Here is a 23,089-nt window from a genome sequence, read left to right as displayed (position 1 = left end):
GGTCCCATTTTTATCAGGAAACTTGAGGGAATGCCGGGTTGATTGACGTTTGTGGTTCCCTACAGATTCCAGGACTTTGTGTCACCGAAATGTGAGCAAAATGTTTTTTAGACATTTTGAGGTTTACAAGGTTTTCTGGGTAACAGAACCTGGTGAGAGCCACACAAGCTACCCTTTCTTGGATTCCCCTGGGTGTTTTGTTTTTCAAAAATGTGCAGGTTCGCTAGGTTTTCCCAATTACCATCTGAGCAAAGGCCCAACATCCACAGCTAGGCACATTGCATAAAACGGGTCAGCTTTCGGTAGGAAAATATCATGTGTCCATGCTGTGTTTTGGGCTGTTTCCTGTAGTGAGCACTAGCCCTACCCACACAAGTGAGGTGCTATTTTTAATGAGAAGACTTGGGAAAATTCCAGGATGGCAGAAGTTTGTGGCTCCAGGCAGAATCCAGAACCTTCCATACCATAAATATGAGGGAAATTCGTTTTTTAGACAGATGTTGAGATTTGCATGGGATTCTGGATAACAGAACCTGGTGAGAGTCATACAAGTCACCCCATCCTGGATTCCCGTAGGTGTCAAGCTATCAAAAATGTAAAGGCTTTTTAGGTTTCCCTAGGTGTTGGCTGAGCTAGTGACCAACATCCACAGCTAGGCACATTTTTAAAAAACAAGGGTCAGTTTTCAGTGGAAAAATGTGATATGTTCATGTTGCGTTTTAGGCCATTTCCTGTTGTGGGCACTAGGTCTTCCCACACAAGTGAGGTACCATTTTCACGGGAAGATTTAGGGGAGCACAGCATTGTAGAACAAGTGTTCTAATTGTCTTTCTCTGCATTTGCACCTTTCAAATGTAACACAGTGTGTAAAAAATAAGTATTTTTATTTAATTTTAATTTTTAGAGTTTTCTATAGCGCGAACAAGACCCAGGAAAGGGTATCAGAGCACTTTACAAAGAAATAAAGTAGAAACATTTTGGACAGACAGAGCAGACAAGGTATCAAAATATTTGTAAAAACTATCGGCCGGTAGCAGACACAAAAAGGGAGACAATTTGTTTGGAGTAGTATGAGCAAGTTCTGGCCTGTGTAAGTCAACGGGGTGACGATGTCATTAGGGGAGTGGAGGAAAACATTTGGAGTCGTAGACTGGTTCAGTTCCATGCAACTCAGTGAGAGCTGGTGATGAGGTGAGGTCCCATATGGTGAGGAATGTGCCGAATTAGGGGAGGAATTTGCCCATCAGGAATGATTTTGCTTCCCTTTTGAATAGTGGTGTGGAAGATATTTCTCTGATGTACAGCGGTAGCGAGGTCCATATTCTTGGTGCCACTCCGGAGAATGCTCTGTCAGAAGTTTTTTCTTGCTGAAACAAGAGGGTTTCAGAAGTAGATTGTCGGAGCTGCTTGAATGTCTGTTTCCTCCAGATAAGGTAAGTTTTTGTGATAGGTACTGTGGGGTATTGTGGTGTAGGTCTTTATGGGTGGTGCAAGCCATCTTTAGGTGGATTCTATCTTCATAGGGTAGCCAGTTGAGCACTTTCAGGAGTGGCAAGATGTGGTCGAATTTTCTAGATTCTGTTAGGAGCCATGCTGCTGCATTGAGACAGGCTGTTAAAGGGGCTGTTGAGATTTTAGGAAGCCCTACAAGGGTGGTACATCCGTACTCCAACCTCGAGATGATTAAGTCCTGTACTGCCGTTATGAGGCCGTGGTTTTCAATGAATGGTTTTATTTTTCTGAGATAACTGAGGTGAAAACGGGCATTTTTAGCCAACAGGTTGATGTGTGTTTGCATGTTAAGGTTCTTATCCAGTGTAATTCCAAGCGATTTGGTGGAGTCCACCAGAGTCGGTGTGCAATTCAGAGCACTGAACAACTTGGTCCATTCTTTTATCTCCAGAGAGTTTTTAGGGGGTGAGATTAGGAGAAATTCATTTGTTTAGCTTGAGGAAGTTGTTCGTTAGCCATTGAACGGTCTTTTCAAGAGCTTTATTCATTATTTTTATCTCTTCAACGGAGGAGATCTTGATGTACAGTTGAGTGTTGTCCGCGTACATGTGGTATGAGATATTCGCCTTCTTAAGAGTTCGGTTAGTGGTTCGACATAGAGGTTGAATAGTGCGGGGGAAAGGGTTGAGCCTTGTGGTACTCCTAGAAGGTTGGGTGAAGAGGGGGAGAGATTTTTGTTTACCATGAATGTTTGCATTCTGTTTTCCCAAAAAGATTTGAACGATTGAAGGACTGTGCCCGATAGACCCATCTTCATTTCCAGTCTTCTTAGTATTTTGTTGTGATTGACCGTGTGGAAGGCTGATGAGAGGTCGAGCAGGACTAGTAGGCAGGTTTTATTACGGTCAAGAGCGAGGAGAGTGTCGTCTACGATGTTCAGAATGGCTGTATCTGTGCTGTGGCCACGTCTGAAATCCGATTGGCAGTCGTATAGTAGTTTGAAATTTGAGATGTGTTGGTTCAGTTGTTGCTGAACACATTTTTCCAAGACCTTGGCTAGCATGGGAATGTTAGTTATAGGTTGGAAATTGTTAGGGTCGGAGGTGTTTGCTGTCACTTTTTTTAGGATAGGTGTGACTTGACCCGTTTTTAGGCAATCTGGGATGTGACCTTGCGCTAGTGATGCATTGATGATTTTAGTCCAGAGAGGAGTGATGATACGGTAGATATGGGGTAGGCAGTTTGAGGGGACATGGTCATTGAAGTGGTTGTTGGGTTTGAAAGTTGCTAATGTTTTAGTGATGTCACTGGGATCGTAAAGTTTGAAGGTAGACCAGTGAGAGTTATTCTTGGGCAAAGGTAGATCGAGTTGTTTAGGATTTTCAGCTTGTGTGTTTTTTGGGTTGTTTGAGTTAGTTGCTGCCGCCCTTAATTCGAGTTGGAGGGTTGGTTTTTGCTGTGAAGAAGGAAAATTCTTCACTGTTAAGTTGTGATGTCGAAGTCAAGAGTGTAGTTTTGGCCAACTTGTTAGATTGTTGTTTTAGAATTTCAAACAGTTTCTTCGGTCTGTTTTTGGCATTGTCTAGTTCTGATCTGATGAAGTCTTTTTTTGATTGTAGAATGCTTTTGTTATAGGAGTTTCTAGATTTCCTAAGTAGTTTGAGTTGGAGATGCAAGGGATGTTGTCTCCATTTCCGTTCATTTAGTCTTAGTTTGCGCCTCTGTTCAATCAGGGCTCCGTTGAACCATGGGTTTTTGTCTTTTTTCGGTATTCTTTTGGGTTTTGGTGGGGTTACTTGGTCAAAGACTTTGGTCATCATGGAGTTGTAGTGAGCAGTGAGGTCATTGACATCAGACATGTTATTGGGAGGAGTGAGAGCTTTCTCACAGTGGGAAGCTAGGTTATTCCAGTTGAGGTTTTTTGTGTCTCTTATCCAGTGTTTGGTTTTGAGTTGCTGGGAGTAAGTTTTCTTTTTGGTGGAGGAGATTTGGAAAGTAATATTGTGATGGTCTGACAAATCACAAGGGGTGATCGAGATAGAAGTAATTGTGTGAATGGCCCTGTAATTCACATTCTAGTATGGGTACCCGCAAATTCAGAAATGTGCAAATAACTACTGCTTCAGAACTCCATATCTTGTGCCCATTGTGAAAACACATATGTTTCCTTTATACCTATTTTTCACTCTTTTTATTTTATCAAATGAATTGCTGTTTGCCGAGTACACAATGAAAAACCTTTGCAAGGTGCAGCTCAGTTATTGGCTCTGGGTACCTCAGCATTTTTAGTGAACCTACAATCCCTATATATTCCTGCAACCAGAAGGGTCCAGCAGACATAAGGGTATATTGCTTTTGAAACTCTGCCATAGTTATAAGAATTACAGATGAAAACATAGACACTAACTGCTGTTTTTTCACCTTAAGTTCAATCTTTCTTTTTCACCTGCTACTTTCTATAGGAAAACTTTAAAGGATCTACACAAATGACCTCTTGTTGAATTCAGAAGTTTGTCTATATTTCAGAAATGTTTAGCTTTCTGAGATCCACTGTTGGTTTTACATCCATGTGTACCACTAATTGGAAAGGGCTTAAAAGCACAACAAATTGGAAAAATGGACTATGTCCCAATAAAATGCCAAAACTGTGTTGAAAAATTTGGTTTTCTGACAGAAGTCTGCCTCTTCCTGACAGCTGGGAAGATTGTGATTTTTGCATTGCAAACCCTTCATTGACTCTATTTGCAGGTAAAAAAACAGAAGTGTTCTTCTGCAGGACCTGTTTCCCATTTTTCCTTAAAAAAATAAAATGTTTGGCTAATTTCTTGGTCCCCCATAGTCAAATGAACAAACCCTGGGTACCATTAGAATCAACCGGATATTGGAAAAAAAGGACGCAATGTTTTACTGAATACCTTATGTGGACAAAACATTATGAGGGCCTAAGCACGAACTACCCCAAATAGCTAAAACAAAAAGCCTTCACACTGGGGGAAAAGGCCTAGCAGCTGTTTAGCTACGAAGAATAAACACAGGACCAGTTGGCAATAAATACACAGCCTCCCCTAGCAGACACTCTACTGCTCTCTCAAAAATCCTCTGCAAGAGGCCCACATTTATAGTCCTGAAACCATCATGCTAACATAGTTTGCTACTCTAAAAGTAGTATAAATCACAGATTATCTGTACCACGTTATTGTTTACATGATTTCCTTTAACTTAAACATTCCTTAAAAAGATACAGAATACTAGGTTACAAAAATACGTTTAAGAGAAATAAAGTATATCTTCTGAAATTCTCCACTGTGCCATTTGTGAATTCTAAACCTTTACATCACACACTGGGGCATATGTACAAGGAGTTAACACCGCCTTAGCTGCACTTTTCCGACGGTTTTGCGACTATATTTACATCGCCATATGTACAAGCTGGTGCTAACTTCCTTTAGCGGCAGTTTTCTGTCGAAAACATCCATAGACAAGATCGCCACTTCTGTTAGCGATAATGACATGTAAGGGAGACATTCCTGTGCAAAAACGGCTGCTAACCCCACTCTGCAATATGTACAAGGGAATCCTTGAAGGTAGGCAGACCCAAAAAACTGCCTCTAACTGCAGTTAGAGGCAATTTTTTAAGACCAGAAAACAGCTGGACTTAAAAATGGAGACAACACCTGGGGCCTCATTTCAGCAGGTTTTGGTGCTGGACAGCGCGGCAAGCAATGTTGCTGCGCTTCCCTGCTACAAAACTACAGGGCAGGAATGCGCACCATCAATAGGATAGTGTGCATTCGTGGGCCTCAGTCATGAAAAGTGTTGCAGCGCTGCGACAAGACAGCGTTACAACACTTTTCACTACGCCCTTCGTGCGACACCACGAATGCGCTGTATTAACTGTACAGTGCTCCAATATGCAAGTAATGACAGATACTTCTGGAATCCTGATGTATCTGTTTGCGCCAAAGTCACGCATTGCATTGCTGCAGTCGTATCACAAGCATGACGCAACTCCAGCAATGCATGGGGCAAGCCTATCCCTGTGGCACTGCATCACCCTTATGCCTTCCATCAGGCAGGCGTAAGTTACTGACACAGTGTTGTCCTACAAACGTCGCAGTGAAATCTGCGGGATTTCACTATGCCACTCCTATGAGGCCTTGTTGCGTGGAAACCCACACCTTGTGTACATCATACCTGATGGAGGTATGATGTGGCACAGGGCTTAGCAAGGTCTCGCATATGCCTACATGGGTCACTTTTCAAATATGGCACAACGTGGTGCTAGCTTTTCCTGGTCCATTCTTGAGGGGTACCAGGGTGTCAGCACAGTTGGAGATCCATCGGTGGCCGTTGCGCGCTGCGGTGTCATCGTCTGTAAGCATTGGCGGAGTGGTGGTGCTGAGGGAGTTTATGAGACATTCTTCGGTGGCCTTGATCCAGCTGCGAGGGGGGGGCGATGAAGAGGGTGGTGTACTGTGGGCATGATGAAGACATGATGTATACAATAATGGTTGGTCCAGGAGAGTCCGGTGGTGTGGCTGAAGTAGAAGTTCCCGCTGGCAGAAGAGACGTGCCCGACCGTGTGTCCTGCTATGTGGCTGGCTGTGGTGATTAGCTGTCTGATGTTTGGGAGCTTCCCCAGTAACGGGGGTGGTGTTCTGGTCACTGGGGTTGTCCAGGTGGAACTTGAGTTCACTGAGTAAAATGTCATTGGTGAATGGAGGAACCTGTGGTGCAATGAGGTCTACAATGGTATCGGAGAATGGGGGGTCCATGGCCCTGGGGCCCTGCAGATGAGCGTGCCATAGAGGATGGGCTTGGGGTTGGTCCGGATCTGGAAGTTGAGGTGTTCCATGGTCACCGTTGGGTCATTAGAGTGCATGTTCAGTCAGACTGTGCTTCTGAAGTGATGGCAATGCCTCCTCCTGGATGGTCAGGGTGGTTCTTGCGGGTGATTTAGTAGCCGTCAGTGATGGCGATGGCGATTTCCAATCCGGAACAGAGGTTAGTCCTGGCAGGCGATGTGGCATCCAGGGTTGATGGCGAGGGGGTGCTGGCGTCATAGCTGTGGAGTGTCTGAGAAGAAGGGTGCTTGGTGCTGAGCTCCTTCCAGGGCCAGACGGATGCAGGCGGGCTTGCCCATGGCTTGCCTTTGGCACGGGAGACGTCCACTACAATGCAGGCCTTACATTGTAATGCCTTTACACAGCAAACCCCAACAACGCAGGTGCCTCTACATCGCATTCCATTACAACGCATTGTGAGGTCTGCAATGGGATATTTTTAAGTTTTAGGGCATGTAAGGGTTTCAGATGTTGGAGATGAAATTGAGGGGTGTATAATGGGGTAAAATCTGAAATTTGGGGTGTGTTTTGGGGTCAATTTTGAAAATGGGGGTGTGCATTTGGGTCAAATATGATTTTTAGAGAGTGTTTCGAGGGTCAAAGATGAATTTTAGGATTCAGAGCTTGCATTGGGGTGCAAGGGTCAGTTTTAGAGTTGCACTCACTGAAGTGGAAATACTAATATTTACATCTCCGCTATCCAACACCTTCCCTACTGTTGCAACATGCCTAGTATTAGTATGCATTGTAATGGAATGAGATGCAATGGTATGTGTCGTAACTTAATCTATACCTTTGGCACACCAGTGGTACGGCCGTTGTGCATGGCCGCACAGTGGCGGCCATTGAGGAGTGCTGGGGGGGGTGTACAGCTGGAAGTTGGGAAATGCTGGAAAGGACACTGGATAGGGTACGGACGCAGGGGGGTGTGTGTCAGCGGGTGTTGTAAATATTTAAATTAGAGAAATCTTACCTTGAGGCTGGGTCCTTTGTCTTCATTGCTCCTGCTCTCCTGATTCTGCTTCTAGGAACAGGAAGTAGACAGCCACGCTCCCTCCCCTAAGCCAATCACAACGCTGCAATGCGGTATTGGGAGCGGTCATTGGCACCTGGGCAAGGCGTTCAGCCAGGGGCTGGAGGGGTGGTCATGTTCTCCAAGCAGGCTATAATGCAGCCTGCATTGCAAACAGGACAGTGCGCATGACTGCTTTGGGCAGCCTGAGTGGGCTGACCAAACAGTCATTGCGCACTTCAGTGGGCATGCCACTCCGCCCCTGCCCTGCTCCATGAGTGGAGCAGCCCCAGCCACCCTCCCGCCCGCAAAGTAAACACAGCACGATTACATCAGGAAGTTATTATCATGTGATGATTTTTCCCCTTCTTGCACTGCTTTAAAGCAGTGGGGCAACGATCTTCCTTCCTAGCGGATGAGCTGCCACTGGGGGTGTGTTATCTACAGGTGCTACTCCTGGGCGACTTGACCCCTGGGCCTCCTCTGCTACGCATCCCACCTTCTCCTTACCTGGACATTGACACAGTGGCGCAACGCGCGGCACTCTCTCCAAATCTGTGATTCAGGTAGCAGGAGCCTCAGCCAGGTGGGATTTCACAAGCCTGGGTACAGCAGTTGCCGACAAGTCCACTTGTGACCCTCCCGATGCAGTTGATGCAGGCATGAAGTTGCAGCGCTCCCACCATATAAGTTCAGTGCAGCCCAGTGGCCTCACCATCGACAGCGTCTGGCCAGCGCAACATCATCCAGCCTGTGATGGAGAGAGGCGCCGCCCACCATAGGTAATCCCCTCAGTGCACCCTGGTGTAGTGGTGGATCATAGTATGCAATGCAGACCTCCCTACATTGGTGCAAAGGAGCACCTCTACCATTCACAGCTCCAAGGGGCTCAAGGCGGTCTTCTCACACAGGTCAGCAACGTGTCTCCATGCAACCTGCCAGACTTCACCACCGGGTGGCCGCGCCTCAATATCTACTGCCACGGCTCATCGACTCCACAGCTCCTCTGCATCCCACTCCAGGCTCCAGATGCAGGTCCAGCAAGGCATCCAGGCTCCAGATGAAGGTCCAGCGAGGTATCTAGGCTCCAGACGTAGGTCCAGCAAGGCATCCAGGCTCCAAGCGCAGGTCCTGCAAGACATCCAGGCTCTCATCCTGGTCATTCTGGTTGTTGGGTGGCTTGAGGGGGTTGTTGATGTGTGCTGCACTTGGCCCTGGATGCTCCATTCTGCATTTCATTGTTTTTTTTCCTATTTTCTATTGGAGGTCAAATGATAGGCTTTTTTTTCCAATAGAGGCAAAAAAAACTCACTTTGAGCTGACTAACGAGCATTTTTTGTCGCTAATGGGCCTTTCGTTGGTTTTCGCCCGCTATCTCCGGAATTCCTATCGCCATCACACTAAGGTAAGCTGCAGTTTTCACCACCGACCCCTGAAGCTATCGCCATGCAGCGATGGCTTGTACATACGTCACTAACATGGCGATAGTTTTCAGCGGTACACGGCGGTAAGAAAACTGCCGCTAACTAACGTTAGCGATAATTTTTTTCAGTCCGTGTACATATGGCCCACTGTGTTCCCATGTCAGAAACCTCTAAACCCTGATCTAATTCAGTCTAATATATTTTCCAACTTATTTTTTTCTGACTTGTGGTACATTTAGAGCCAGATTCCAAAGTGGGCATGAGATAGCTTTATCACAAGTTCAAAACTGCTACACATTCAAATACATCTCAATTACAGTTTTAACCTGATAAGCCCCTTGTCCATTAGTCTTCTTTTGTTTTGACCTCTGTAAGATTCCTTTACCAGATTCCCTGAGTTCTGGATTAATATCTGTCTAAGACCCACATTCTTTACCATGTCAATGTATTTTAAACAGTAATTATGTGAACACATGTGTTTATGTCTGTTTTTAAAATTAACAGAGTGTATGTTCCTGGACTAACTTTAACCCTAGTGACCTCTTGTTCCATCCTAATAATGTTTATCCACCTCCCAGCATTGAAAACAAATGTATTTAAATTCATATTTCACAGTTTGACCTTCCCACAAACCTACACATTCTGCTTAACAGATATGTTCTACAGAAATGAACAGATTCTTACCTGTACAGAAAGGAACTCCCCATCCCATAGTATTTTGCCCTATACATTTGTATTGGTCTATTGGTCTTTAATTAAATATACTATTCCAACACCCACTGCTGGCATCTGAAGTGGGGCTCTGTATGTTTCATATTCTCCTTAACATAGTGAAGAGGTTAATAAGAGCAAGAATGCCTTAGTGTTTTTGCAGAGGTTAGACAGTATTTTTCAAATTAAGCACTTCCAACACTGACACGTCTGCTGGAAGTTTCAGGGGCAATACCAACACCTAGAGCATGATTATGTACATTCAAGCCAATGGCAAATCCATGTTTTATGTTCCGCATCTAGGAATGTCTTAACAGGGGAAAGTTGCTTAACTAATAGCTTGAGTTGTTTGATTTTTTTAATCAGGCTGTGTATTTGGGGCAGCACAGGGATGTATGCACTGTAAGTAGAGATCATTAAATAGCCTGTACACAACTGAAAAATCCTGAAGGACAGCCACAGTTTTTCATATTGAGTGCTTTAAAATCTGATGAATAATTAAGTAAATTATTGAAAGTATTTAGTATGAAATATCTGATTTTGATTAAATAAGTTAAAAAGGGGCTCCTTCAGTGAGGGGATGTTATCATTCTTGGTTAGAAAAGTTCAGTTGTACGTGAATTTTCTGTACAAGCAAAATGCATTAACGGTGATTAAGGACATTGCGGGATGCAGAATGGGAAACAAACAAACAAGTGGTATTTACATCATAGTACAGTGAAAAGAAAGCGCTTCTTGTAATGGTGGTGAGAGAACATGCCTGGTTAAGGTATCTCCTTGGTTAAAAAAAAAGATTATCCATATGCAGGATAGTTGCCGCACCACTTGCTAATGAGTACACGCAACATTTTTTTAAATATTCATTTCCACAATAACTTTCAGTATAACTTTCATTTAACTTATACTTTGGTACACTTTCCGAAATGATGTTAAAGGCTGCCATTTTAAGAATTTGGGGGCTGATTTAGAGTTTTAGGGCCATATTCTCACCGAGCTATCGCTGAGTTAACGGCACTTTATCGCAGCCAAAGTCGCAATAAACTTATCACCCCATTCACAAACTGATGCTAACATCCCATAACACCAGTTTAACTGCGATAGCAGTCACAAAAAACATTGCCACAGATGACCCCGGCAATCGCTAATGAGATGCAGAGTAGGCATTCCCGAGTAAAAATCAGCGACAACACCACTCCACAACATTCTCAATGACAAGCCAGATCGGCGAAAAGACCATAAAACATGAGATAAGGCACGTTAGCTGCAGGAAATTAACACCTACTCTGACCTGGTGCAAAGTCGGACAGCAGCCTGCACCACAAAAGGGAGCCGAGCCCACAGCCACACCTGAAGAACAACAGATGCCATGGAGCCACTGAACATGTGGACCGGACACACAAGAGGGCCACAACACCTACCGCCAACACCCCCATGACCCACCCACCCCTCCAGACACCCACCGCCCCGACCAACACTGAGGCAGCGCAGACAAAGACAGCGACCCTCCATAAATGCACCAACCTCACAGACCCAACACCAGAGAATGTCATTGCCCACTACATGCTCAAAGGGACAACCCTCCTCTTCATCCTGACCACCATTGCCCACAGTCTGATGGTACCAACACAGCGGACAACCAACATCCCACCTCAGACAAAGCTGATGGCCGTGCTGCACCTGTTGGCCTCTGGTACCCTCCAACCAACATCTGCCTGAAACAGAGGAGTCACACAGCCAGGCCAATCCAAGTCCCTCACAACGGCCATGGATGACACCCATCAATAGTTCGCACACACTGCGCAGGAACAGCCTGAGACCAAGCAAGGCATGTACGCCACAGCTGGCTGCCCGCACGTGTCAGGGGGCAATTGACGGAACACATGTCCCACTAGTGGCCCCTGGAAACACTGCACACAATAAGCGCAACAGAAAGCGCATGTATCCCACCAAGGTTCAGGCAATAGTGAACCACTGGGGAATCCCCGCCAACACCGCCACAAACCACCCAGGCAGTGTGCATTATTCCCACACCTTCCAACAGTCCATCATCAACCTGCGCCACCAGGATGGCACCTACGGAAATGCACTGCTCGTTGGCCAATACCAAATGCACACACCACACACCTCAACTCCACAATCATGCAACACAGGAAATGCACAGCTCACAAGCTCACATACAACAAGCACACGCACCAGACACAACAGCACAACTCACTGTAGGAACCTGGGACAGCCATGTACATTACACATCAACGGCATGGCACCTCGGCCACACCATAGCAGATAGTGTGAAGAGTTGGGCACCAGGCTTGTGCGAAGGAGGCAAGTGACCCACAAATGAGTATGTACACAATGTCAAGTGTGGCATGAACATGCCGGACAGACTGGAGTATGCAGACCACACCTATATCCATGTCGACATACACCGCTGGTTTATGGAGTGAATTGGACAGTGGATGCAACCATGAGCGGAGTTTCCTGCGAATCTGTGCGCCTGCTGTACCCGGGGCTGCTGGTCCCCGAACCCGTCTTGCCTGCCCCTGTGCAGCCAGGCCTCACTGATCACCTGCCAACATGGGCGTGTGTCAAAGAGGGCTCACCACATGCCGATGCAACCTCCAAGCCCGAGGTCCGCAACCTTGGCAGCCTGCTCAGACCATCACGGCCTCCTCGAGCAAGGCCCTTAGTCCTCCTTTCTCGTTGACATACTCCACCGGTATACACAGTGGACAAGTGGGTCACACATTTGGAACTGAGTCTTGATTTATTTATTTCAGAGTGTGTACCATTGTACACAAGGAGAGTAGTAAGAGGTAGACGCGGTTCAGTACGGAGGAAGAAAGGATCATCGTTACGGAGGTGATGGAACACTACCAACAACTGCTCTTGTGCCACTAACTCTGTGCATTGTAAGGACAACGACGTGTGGCTGTGGGCCCCTGCTGAGCCATGGCTCTGGACTACACTTCGGGCAAGTAGGTCACACATCTGAGACATGATTTATTTATGGCAGATTTCATGCCATTGTACACGCATCATCGCAGACTGAATCCCCTTTCAGCACTGGTGCCACTAACTCCATGCCCCGTAATCCATGTACACTCCCTGGTTGAAATTTGGTGGCATGTGAGACTATGGCCTGGGTGTTGTCATCATCATCATGGAGTCGATACTGATTTGCTGTCAAGTATGTGTCTGTAGCATTCATCTCCTACAGATTACCCATGTCTGCTGGGTTCTGCCATCTGCATCAGGCCCTGGAAGAACACCTTCCATTGTCCCCTGAAACACTCTGCGACATTCACCTTGGACATTGACGAGGACCCGCTCAGCTCTGGTGTCCCTATCTCACTGCACCGTAAGTCACCGTCCTGTGGCGGTGTGCCTGTGCCGGCCGCACTGCATCCGGGGCCACTAACTCCATGCACCACAACTCATGACCCTTTTCTGATTGAGTACTGTGCTGTGGACAGTGCACGCAACAATGTTACCTCATGCAGTGAGGAAGACCTGGGACTGTGATGAGGAAGATGTGGCAAGTGTGCAGACAGGAGAAGGCACAGACAATGGGAGGGCAGGAGGCAACAACCAGAAGGTAGGAATGCAGACTGGAGCTGGTAGTCCAGTTACACACCCAGATCTATTACTGGGTATTGCGCTGTGGACTGCAGACGCAACTGTCACCTCAGGCAGTGTGGAGGACCTGGGACGATGATGGGTGAGATGTGGCAGGTGTAACACACCCTACTGCAGCTGCAGCAGGGAGATCCCAAAGGGACTCAATCCGAGACAATATCTCACATGAGCATGCTCAACCCTGGTGCCCCTACCTCAGTGCACTGCAACTCACGGAACCTCCTGACTGAATATTGGGTGACCTCTGTACTTGCTCCGGCTCCACCCATGTTGCTCACCAGTTGACTCTATTATGCTGGTGCTTTCTGTTTTCATTGCACTGCTGTCCACTGTTCAAGTTGTTGCTAGCACCAAGCACTCCGTGTGGGCTGGCTTATACTCACCCCACACACATCCAGCACAGGCGTCACTGTACATGTGGCCCTGTCAATAAAGGGGCCGGGCGCACGTGCCCGTAGCCAGTTCAACATGGTATCTGCGTGTGTCCCTGTGGTCTTGTTGTATGCATGAGAGACCTGAGCCCTATGACATTACATTGTGCTGTGTACAGTGGCTGCGGACATGTCACCGCAGGCAGCGGGTTGGGCTTGGACATGTAGCTTTGTCATCACCCACTCAATTTGTAAGGGCAGTAGACTGGGCCATCGTACACAGAGCCAATGTGGGCATGTGACTGATGTGTGCGTGCCCCTGGGCATGGTTCTGTACTGGGAATATGCATCTGCATGTGTCTCTATGGCAGTGTGGGTCACCTTTGTGGCGTGTAGGTTGTCCCTGAAGGGTAATAGACACCCACTTATGTGGTCTAGTTCGCCTTCCATGGGTTCGGACCACACCCGCTCCTGTTGGGCCAACTCCTTTTGGAATTCTGACAACTGGCATTAGGGTGCCATGTGTGGGTCAGTGGGGTGTTGTGAGCCAGCTGTGCTTGCTGATGCTTCGTGCTGTGTGGTCTGTTGCAGGGGCTGAGTTCTCCCCTGAGTAGCTTGGCTGCCCTGGTCCTGGTGGTGGGTTGCGTGGGATGTCCATGGGATGTTGTAGGGTGTTGGTGTTGAAGGTTTGGTGGTCCTCTCTGGCATCACTGATATGTGGTCTTCTGTGCTCTGCTGGAGGTGTTGTGTGTCCCTCTGCAATGTGAAGGGGAGATGCATGTTGACCTTATGTTGACATTGATGTTGGTGCATTGTTCTTGGTTACATGCAGACTGCATGACAATGCACATTGTGACTGTTTTGGAGGTGCAGGATTTAGATTCGGGACAGTGTACATTTGGACTACATGACGGATGTGATGTTGTATGCGTACATTTCCATTTCACAGTGTCCAGCTCTGTCAGATGTAGTAGGCCTGTTTCTGCGGGTTTGCGGCACCAGTTGTGTCCTCTGTTCTGCAGTGTCGGGGTTGCACATTGTGCCACATTGTCGTTAATGTGGATGTGCTGTTATTGCTATGTGTGTGTGCTGCAGTGTGCCACGGGGATGAGGGACATGATCCTGGGTCATTGTGGGTGTGCAGTGTGCTTTGCTTATTTGTGCATGTGTGCTGTTGTGCCCATCTCCCCCTGTACCCACAGTCCTTGGTCTTTACTCACCCTGTTGATGTTGTGTCAGGTCCTCCGGAGCTGTGTCTGCACTCCCGACTCCTTGCACCGTCTCCGCACTGTTGACTGTGGCCTCCGTTTCCTCCAGCTCCTCCTGAGGCGCAGGACTCCCACCTTCTGTCACCCTTGCTGCCTTCCTGGTGGCAGTGGCTTTGTGCCTTGTTTATATTTTCATGTCATGCCAGCGCCTCTTGGCCTCCTCCATTGGCCTCCTCAACACTCCGGCTGCACTTAAGGTGGTCCGATTGTGGATCAGTTGCTGGTTGTGTTCTGTCACCTCCGTGACTCTGGTCTTGTTTCCCTGCGGACTGCACCCCGTCTTCCTCTCCCTCTTCTCCTTGGCCTTACCCGCCCGTTGTTCCTTGCTGGTGGTCTGTGGCGCTTGTGGGGTTCACGTTGGCCTCTGCGCTTGGTCAGGGTGCATCCATGTTGCTACGCACTTTGGCTTCTTTCTGGCGTGTTGTTTTTGTTGCTTTTATAGTGCATTTTCCCACCAGACGCATGGGATTTGCAGGCCTGCTGCTGGTTTTCGCGGCTTTTTGTTTCGCGATTGGCCTAATCGCAGCTTTTTTGCATTCGGGTTTCGCATTTTTGCGGCATGGCGATTTTACGAGTTGTCTGGTGGCTATCGCATGGTACCGCCGTGTTGTGAATACTTAGTTAACACAGCGTAATTTTCCCGCGATGGACTGCGATATTGAGAGTTGCGTTAAGTAACTTTTGCGATGGTTATCACACGTTCTTGAAAATATGCCCTTTAGAGTATTTTTGGAATCCATAGCTTGATGTTGTGGACTGCTAACATCAAGGTCACGCTTGCATAATGGTGATAATTCTTGGAATACTGTGCCAGGAGATGTGATAGATGGTCCACACAAGTCCTAATCTATTTATTCGTGCCAGTAGTATATGTGAGTAAAATGTCAATCTGGTGTTTGGGCATAAATACTTACTTTTCATTAAAAAGTAAAAGAATATTTTAAAAGACAAAATAGAGCGTTTCCAGAAAAATTAAAACTGTTTTTGAGGGAAATTGAATTTAATTTTTCTAGAATGAAAACCTGTTATTTGACAGCAAAAACTGTCAATTTTTGTAATTTCAAAAGCAAATCTTTGAGAGAAAGATATTGTATTGTCAAGTAATTACTGGAATATGGTATCAATACTGCTGCCTGAGACCATAAGATAAACCTTTCTGCTGTCCAAACCTGTAAGATCTCTGAAACCTGCGTAAAACCATTGCTGAAATCGAACGTCAAATCTGCCTAGTCTCCTGTCCACAGCTTGACATTGCGAAATTTGTGTAGTTTTGAATTGTATATTTTTTACGTTTTCCCTTCCAATGCATGTCTCAGTCATAATACAAAACTGAGAATTTTCATGGGAGAGGCAGAATGGAAAATGAAAGGAAATGAAATGTGGCAGTGTAAATATTTGATTTTGAAATTTAAATGATTTTATATACATTTATGAGTGGGAATTGTGCGGAGAAATACACCATTTTGCCCACTTTTTTCGCACAATTATCTTGGGGTAGGTAAACCTGAGATTTTACTGGTCATGGTTAGAATTGCTCATAGTACCAAAAAGTGCTAGAATATTTCATGATTGCACTTTTGGAGACCATGGCTTTGTACCAAGTTTATGTGAAAATAGTGCTGTAAAATACCAATGTTATCAAAATGTCTCATGATAATCATACTCCCTAAAATGCCTCTCTTCCTTCTGTCCAGTGCAGGTCATAATGCTCATCCTTCAACTATCACAAGTCTCCGCCACAAGCTTCAACTACTGCCTGGAGTCCTGCAGGGCAATTGCATCTCTAGTGTATTGTCCACCTCCAAGACCTCACAGTCTACTTTAATTGCAAGACTTTCTGCAACACGCACCCTGAGCTAATGTTTTGTCTGTTATCAACGTGATAATGTAAAGCGCTTTGATACCTTCGGGTTGTGCTAGCGCTATATAAAACTCTCTTGATAATAATAACAATAAAACTATTAATACAATTACTCTTTCTTTCTTTTTGTCTTGTGCCTCATCTTATATCTGACACAGCTTATTCTTCTGCAAACAGCAGCTTTACACAAACACTGAATAAAAGACTGCCCACCTCCCTCCATCATGCAGTGAATGATCTACCATTAGTACAAAGCACAGTTGTTAATACAGCCATTACCTTCATGAGTGAATTGACGATGTCGTTTAAATGGATTTGTAATAAGTTACCGATGAATGGCAGTGAAGTTGGGCCAGGTGGAAAGCTGTATTTGTTCTTCCACCATTGTCCTTTCCTTACTATCACCAAGGAGATGAAGAGAAGCAAAATAAGAGTGAGCGCTGACCAAAGTTCCCTCTTGGAAAGTAGCAGACTGTGCCTTTACCTGGAAAGTAGAACATACTGAATGAGAATATCTGTAAAATTAAAAGATTTGTTGTATTAATCATATATTCTTTGCTTCTGTCCTCTCAGAAGGACATCTGGAGCAGAGGACATCAGCATATTGTGCTGTTATCAGTAGGAGTGGGTGATCATTTGTTTTTCTTTTCTTTATTTGAGTATTTTGTATTACATGAAGTGGACACTGTGTGCAGCAGAATGCTTCATATTGTAGCTGTGACACATACTAAGTCTGCCTTGTTACCGTGGGTGTCTTTGGTTATTAACTTTGTTCCTAAGTTACACTATCTCACTATGTCGTTCGTTCGTTTGATAGTCTTTATTCGGTCGTAACAGTGACCATAAAAACATAAAAATAAAAAATACATTTGACATCTTACAGTTTCAGAGCCATAAGTTATAGAAGACATCACACATTAATTAGCAAAAATGTAAAAACTCCTTAAAAATATAAATTATGACAGAAGCGAATATGACAGGAATCGACCATTATAGTGCAGGCATTACATCTTAATGCCTTTACTACGAATTCATTACAACGCATGTGCCATTACAATGCAGGCTATTACAATGCAAGCCTATACAACACAGACGGTATTACAACGCATGCCATTACAATGCACTTCTAGGTAAGTCGTATAGGTCAGTTATGTAATAGATTTTTTCGTAAATTTGACTTCTTTTTTTTATATGTAATGTATTCAAAGATTTAATATTAATATTATTAATACAAAAGTAATAAAAAAAGCACTTGAGAGTTTAACACCCACCCTCTGAAATCGGTTGTGAAGGAAATTGGCTTTTTGGTGGGGAAGTGTATTACTACCCAGGTATTAATTTTTAGTGCTTGAGTATTTTTGTATTTTAACTTTGTAATTCATGTTAATAATTAAATTTTACAATAAGCACAATACTTCTGTGGGTGTAACACCCTCCCTCTGACATGAGATGTGAGGGAAATAGGGGGCTGGGTGGGAGAGTGTATTAACACCCAAGTATTAGTTTTAATACCAGAGTAGTAATGCATTTCAATTTTTTTACATTAATTGTAATAAATTAAATACAATAACAACAATACTTATTAGGGTGTAAAACCCACCCTTTTGGCATGGGATGTGAGGGGAATAGGGGTTTCAGATGGGTGAGCGTTTTAATACCCAGATATTAATTTCAATGCCTGTGTATTAATTTATTTTATCTGTAATATTATTTTTAGTTATTATGGGTAGGGGGAGTTTATAAATACCCAAGCATTCATTTTAATAACTGGGTATTAATTATTGTAAATATCTGAAAACAAATAAAATAGGTGAACATGGATATATGTGCACACACATAACTTTTAAAACATACAGTTTTATTTTATTGAAATAATTTAATGGGAATCATAAAATATAAATATATTAACAATCAATTATTTTTTTAAATATATAGTAGTGGATTAATTAATTAAAATAGGTTTAGGTGCACCGCCACAGACTAAAGCGGCTCCTGTGCTGGACTGTGTTTCAGCATGCGGGACCTCTCGGCACAAGGCAGTATTGGGGGAAGACTTTGATGACAGACCCATGATTTTTAATAATTTGTACAACAGACTGCCAGCAGCCCACATGGGTTTTTGTTTATGGACACCCAGACCCAGAAAGCAATGGTGCATTTAATCACCTGAATGTAATGTTGGATTGCATTTGAATAAAGTAAGGGAGATCGCTGGGAAATTCGTATGGTGGCTTTCATTGTGCAGCAGACAGCCTTTGAGGAAGGGAGTTTCTCCCGAAATGCATCAGGACTCTGCTGATGTCGAGTGTGCCTGGTTCTTCCCTGACCCTACTGATTGTTGAGAGGAGAGTGTGCCCCGCCTTGGGCAACTTGTGGAACTGAATACATTCGGCCGGCTCGGTCGAGGGGTGCACTCCCCCAGACTAAAGCGGCTCCTGTGCTGGACTGTGTTTCAGCATGCAGGACCTTTTGGCACATGGCAGTATTGGGAGAAGACTTTGATGACACACCCATGATTTTTAATAATTTGCACAACAGACTGCCAGCAGCCCACATGGGTTTTTGTTTATGGACTCCCAGTCCCAGAAAGCAATGGTGCATTTAATCACCTGAATGTAATGTTGGATTGCATTTGAATAAAATAAGGGAGATCGCTGGGAAATCCATATGGTGGCTCTCATTGTGCAGCAGACAGCCTTTGAGGAAGGGAGTTTCTCCCGAAACGCGTCAGGACTCTGCTGACATCGAGTGTGCCTGGGTCTTCCCTGACCCTACGGATTGTCGAGAGGAGAGTGTGCTCCGCCTTGGTCAACTTGTGGAACTGAATATATATATTAGTAGATAGTTATAGTTAGGACCGTGTTTCCATAGGAAATCTCAAAATTCTATTTTGAATAACTTTGGCGCCGGTTGACGAATCCTCGCGAAATTTTCAAAACGAATGGGGCGCTCCGTTCAGCTCCTACCCTGAAAGTCTCGGGCTGATTTGTCAAGCGGGGGCCGAGAAAAAGGGGGGTCCCAAAACGTGTTTTCCCCATGCATTTTTCCATAGGACCTTTAGACACAGCTACAGCCCGAACGGCTGAACATAATTACTTGAAATTTGGCAGAGAGGTAGCCATAAGGTCAAGGAAGTGCCTTTCGCAGGTCTGGTGTAAATCTGTTCAGTATTTCCTGAGAAAATAGCATTTAAAAGCATATCAATATCTATACGCGTGCACCGTGCGCGTACTGAGCAAGCCCTGTGCGCGCACCCTGCCGTGCGCGAGCGCAATTCTGATTGGTTGTTAGATGTCAGTAAACATTCGAATCAGTCAAAATCAGGAAGTGTCGGCCGCCATTTTGTCTGTCGCACTGAAAAGGAAAGGTGGAGACCATGAATAGGGGGCAGGGTAGGGAGTTCTGGACCCCCTAGCCATTGTAAGGGGGTCACAGTAGGACCACGAAGGGCAAACAAATTTTTTTTAATTTTTTTAAAAACCATCGCGAGGTGCGCGCACCCAGTGCGCACCCGATAAAAAACATTAAAAAAAATAGAATTAAAAATCACGTTTAAGTGTTTAGATATTAGGTGGCTCTAAAAAGAGCCCTTGTGTTTATTGAGTGTTTTTCGGTACCTACAAGTAAGTACCGATGCAGAGTCTAAAGTTCAAGAGGAAGACTCTGTTCCCTTCATCATTGAAATGTACACCGTCTCCTCTATAAATGTCTTGCATGTTGTAACGCAAGTTGTTGTGGTATATAGAACCCATACCATAGTCTCTGAGGAAAGCAGAAACAGACTTATTGACGTGCTTTCTTGCTTTGTCAATCGGTGGACAATAATGGTTGGACCAGTTCCACTTTTGCCTTTGGCATATATTAGAATATACAAAGGCAGTTTGTGGAAAAAGTGACATCAATTGCAGAAAGGTGTCCTTAATAAGCATTTCCAGACCTACCCCAGTTAAAGTGCCTAGGTCATTTCCACCATAGTGCACAATAATAAGGTCAGGCTGTGGGAGATGTAGAAAGGTTTTCACCAAAGGCATTAATTGGTGCCACTTTAACCCTCTCTGACCAATCCATTTAATGTCTACATTTGGCAAAGCAAGGTCTTTGAAAATACCTCTTTTTTTCTGCATACTTTTCACTCCAGAAGACATAGCTATGACCTACAATCCACACTGTAAACATCTTCCAAGGAGAACAGGATGCACTCAGGAGGTGTCTTTCAGTAGAATGGCAATATGAAAAGAAAGACAGTTGAAAAATTGAGGCATACATACTTGTTTTAATAAAAATAACTCATTGGCTGATTCAAACCATTTTACAGTTAAAACTAGGCTGTATGTTTAAGTTTTTAAAAGCATGTTTTGGATTGGTACAGAAAAATGTGTTCTCACTGAACATTACTTTGGATTTGCTGTTAGGTTTGAAAAGTCAAGCACTCTTGCTCTTTGGATTTGAAACATTGTGTGCTGAACTTCTGACCTCTCTGCTCACACCTGTGTTCCATGAGCTGTTGCTATGGTAGCAGGCAGAAGTCATGTTGGGGGAAGGGATGATTTGGAAAGGGGTTGAAAGTTGCAACCAATAGAAATGTGTGATTCAATTTGAAAAAATGTGGGAAGGACTGTGATTTTACATTAACATGTATATGTGGGAAAAAAGAGAGGAAAAGATTGCCATTTACTGGTTGTGGAGAGAGGAGAGAGGTGTACAGCTCTGAGATTCTGGCTCTGATAATCTGCTGTTTGAGTGCCACATTTCTTTCTCAACTAATTAATTTTAATGGTGAGTTATGAGTTTGAGAGAGGAAGTATGTGGTGTATTTTGATATAAATAATATAACTGTCATTCTTGTTTTAAAGTTGTGTTTTACATTTTGTGATTTAGGAGAAATGTAACTGTCTTGAACTAGTAAGATATTATGGAGTATGTTTTCACTGTAAGTTAAGGTGTAGTGGTGTCACTGAGGAATACTGTTTTGTGCCTAGAATCACATCATGAGTGTGTCTGCACACAGGATTTGTTGTCAGAGATTTAATTTGTGTTGCTGTTGTTCTGTTAGCCTTGCACTCGTAGAAAAGTGGCAGTTTGTTTGCTTAAAGTGTGATGGTTAGCATTCAGCAGAAATTAGTTACTCACAAAAAAGAGGCAAATGCAAACACATTTGAAAATTGCATGGTACATTTTCCTACCACTTTAAAAGTGGTGTTTTACATTTTATGTTAAGGAAGATATTTAAGTGCCTTGAACATGTTAGATATTATGGAGTATGTCTTCACTATAAGTTAAGGTGTACTGCTATCACCCAGGAATACTGTTTTCTGCCTAGAATCACACCATGACACAGTGTGCACACAGGAATTGTAATCAGAGATTTAATTTGTGTTGGTCTTGCTCTATTACCCTTGCACTTGTAGGAAAGGGGCAGCTTGTTTTTTGTAACATATGCTGATGGTCTCAAGTAGATGTTAGGACATGTGCTCTTTTTTGCCTCTCTAAAATATAATGGAAATGTGTCAGGCTGTCTCAGTAACTATCACTTGCTCCATCCACAGTACTAAATGTGCTTTCAAATTGCCAAAGGAAATATCGTTTTCTGCCTAGAATCACAGCATGAGTCTGAGTGGACAGAGGAATTGTTGTCAGAGATTTTATTTGTGTTGCTGTTGTTCTGTAAAACTTGCACTTTCAGGAAAGGGCCAGCTTGTTTTGTTCAAATGTGATGGTTAGCACTCAGCAGAAATCACTATCTCACAAATGAGAGGCAAATGTTAACACATTAGAAATCAACAGGGTAGATTTTCCTTTCAATCTTGTAATCTGTGAGGTAGTTCCTACATGTAAAAAACTCTAATTGACCTTTACCAAAGATGTACTCTTACACACATATCTGCAGTCTTCATGCACTTGTAAAAGTCTCCATGCAGATTTCTCTTGCAACTGACAATACACAGTCACCAGAAACACACTGTTTGCACACATGCAGCAGCTTCTCCTATACTCTCATGCATAATACTCAGCTCTGAGTTGTATTTCAGATAGCAGTGTGTAACGCAAACACATTCAACGTCATCAAGGCTCATTTCCTTTGCTTTACTCTAATCACTCACCCTGTAACACATGCTGATGGTCTCAAGTAGCTATTAGGAGATGTGCTCTTTTTTGCCTCTCTAAAATATAAGGGAAATGTGTTAGGCTGTCTCAGTAATTATCACTTGCTCCATCCACAGTACTAAATGTGCTTTCAAATTGCCAAATGAAATATCGTTTTCTGCCTAGAATCACAGCATGAGTCTGTGTGGACAGAGGAATTGTTGTCAGAGATTTTATTTGTGTTGCTGTTGTTCTGTAAAACTTGCACTTTCAGGAAAGGGCCAGCTTGTTTTGTTCAAATGTGTTGGTTAGTACTCAGCTATCGTTTTCTGCCTAGAATCACAACATGAGTCTGTATGGACAGAGGAATTGTTGTCAGAGATTTTATTTGTGTTGCTGTTGTTCTGTAAAACTTGTACTTTCAGG

The 23,089-nt window shown here is 44.2% G+C and overlaps 1 protein-coding gene across 3 annotated transcripts in view; it reads right to left on the bottom strand.

Annotated features, from left to right (window-relative positions):
- LOC146798109 (cytochrome P450 2F3-like) overlaps window positions 1–23,089 on the bottom strand; it is a 767,041-nt gene that overhangs the window by 587,767 nt on the left and 156,185 nt on the right. For 2 of the 3 annotated variants that reach the window (XM_085625324.1, XM_085625321.1), the window contains exon 2: window positions 16,859–17,063. The exons of the other annotated variant lie outside the window; for it this stretch is intronic. Coding sequence is in view for 1 of the 2 variants with exons in the window: in XM_085625321.1 (XP_085481447.1) it covers window positions 16,859–16,864 (6 nt within the window). In the remaining variant the exon portion in view is untranslated. The remainder of the gene's footprint in view (window positions 1–16,858; window positions 17,064–23,089) is intronic. 3 annotated transcript variants of the gene reach the window in all.

Source organism: Triturus cristatus, chromosome 9 (assembly GCF_964204655.1).
Source record: "Triturus cristatus chromosome 9, aTriCri1.1, whole genome shotgun sequence".
Lineage (NCBI taxonomy): Eukaryota > Metazoa > Chordata > Amphibia > Caudata > Salamandridae > Triturus > Triturus cristatus.
The sequence above is the reverse complement of the archived record's forward strand: the minus strand, read 5'-3'. Positions and strand labels throughout refer to the sequence as shown.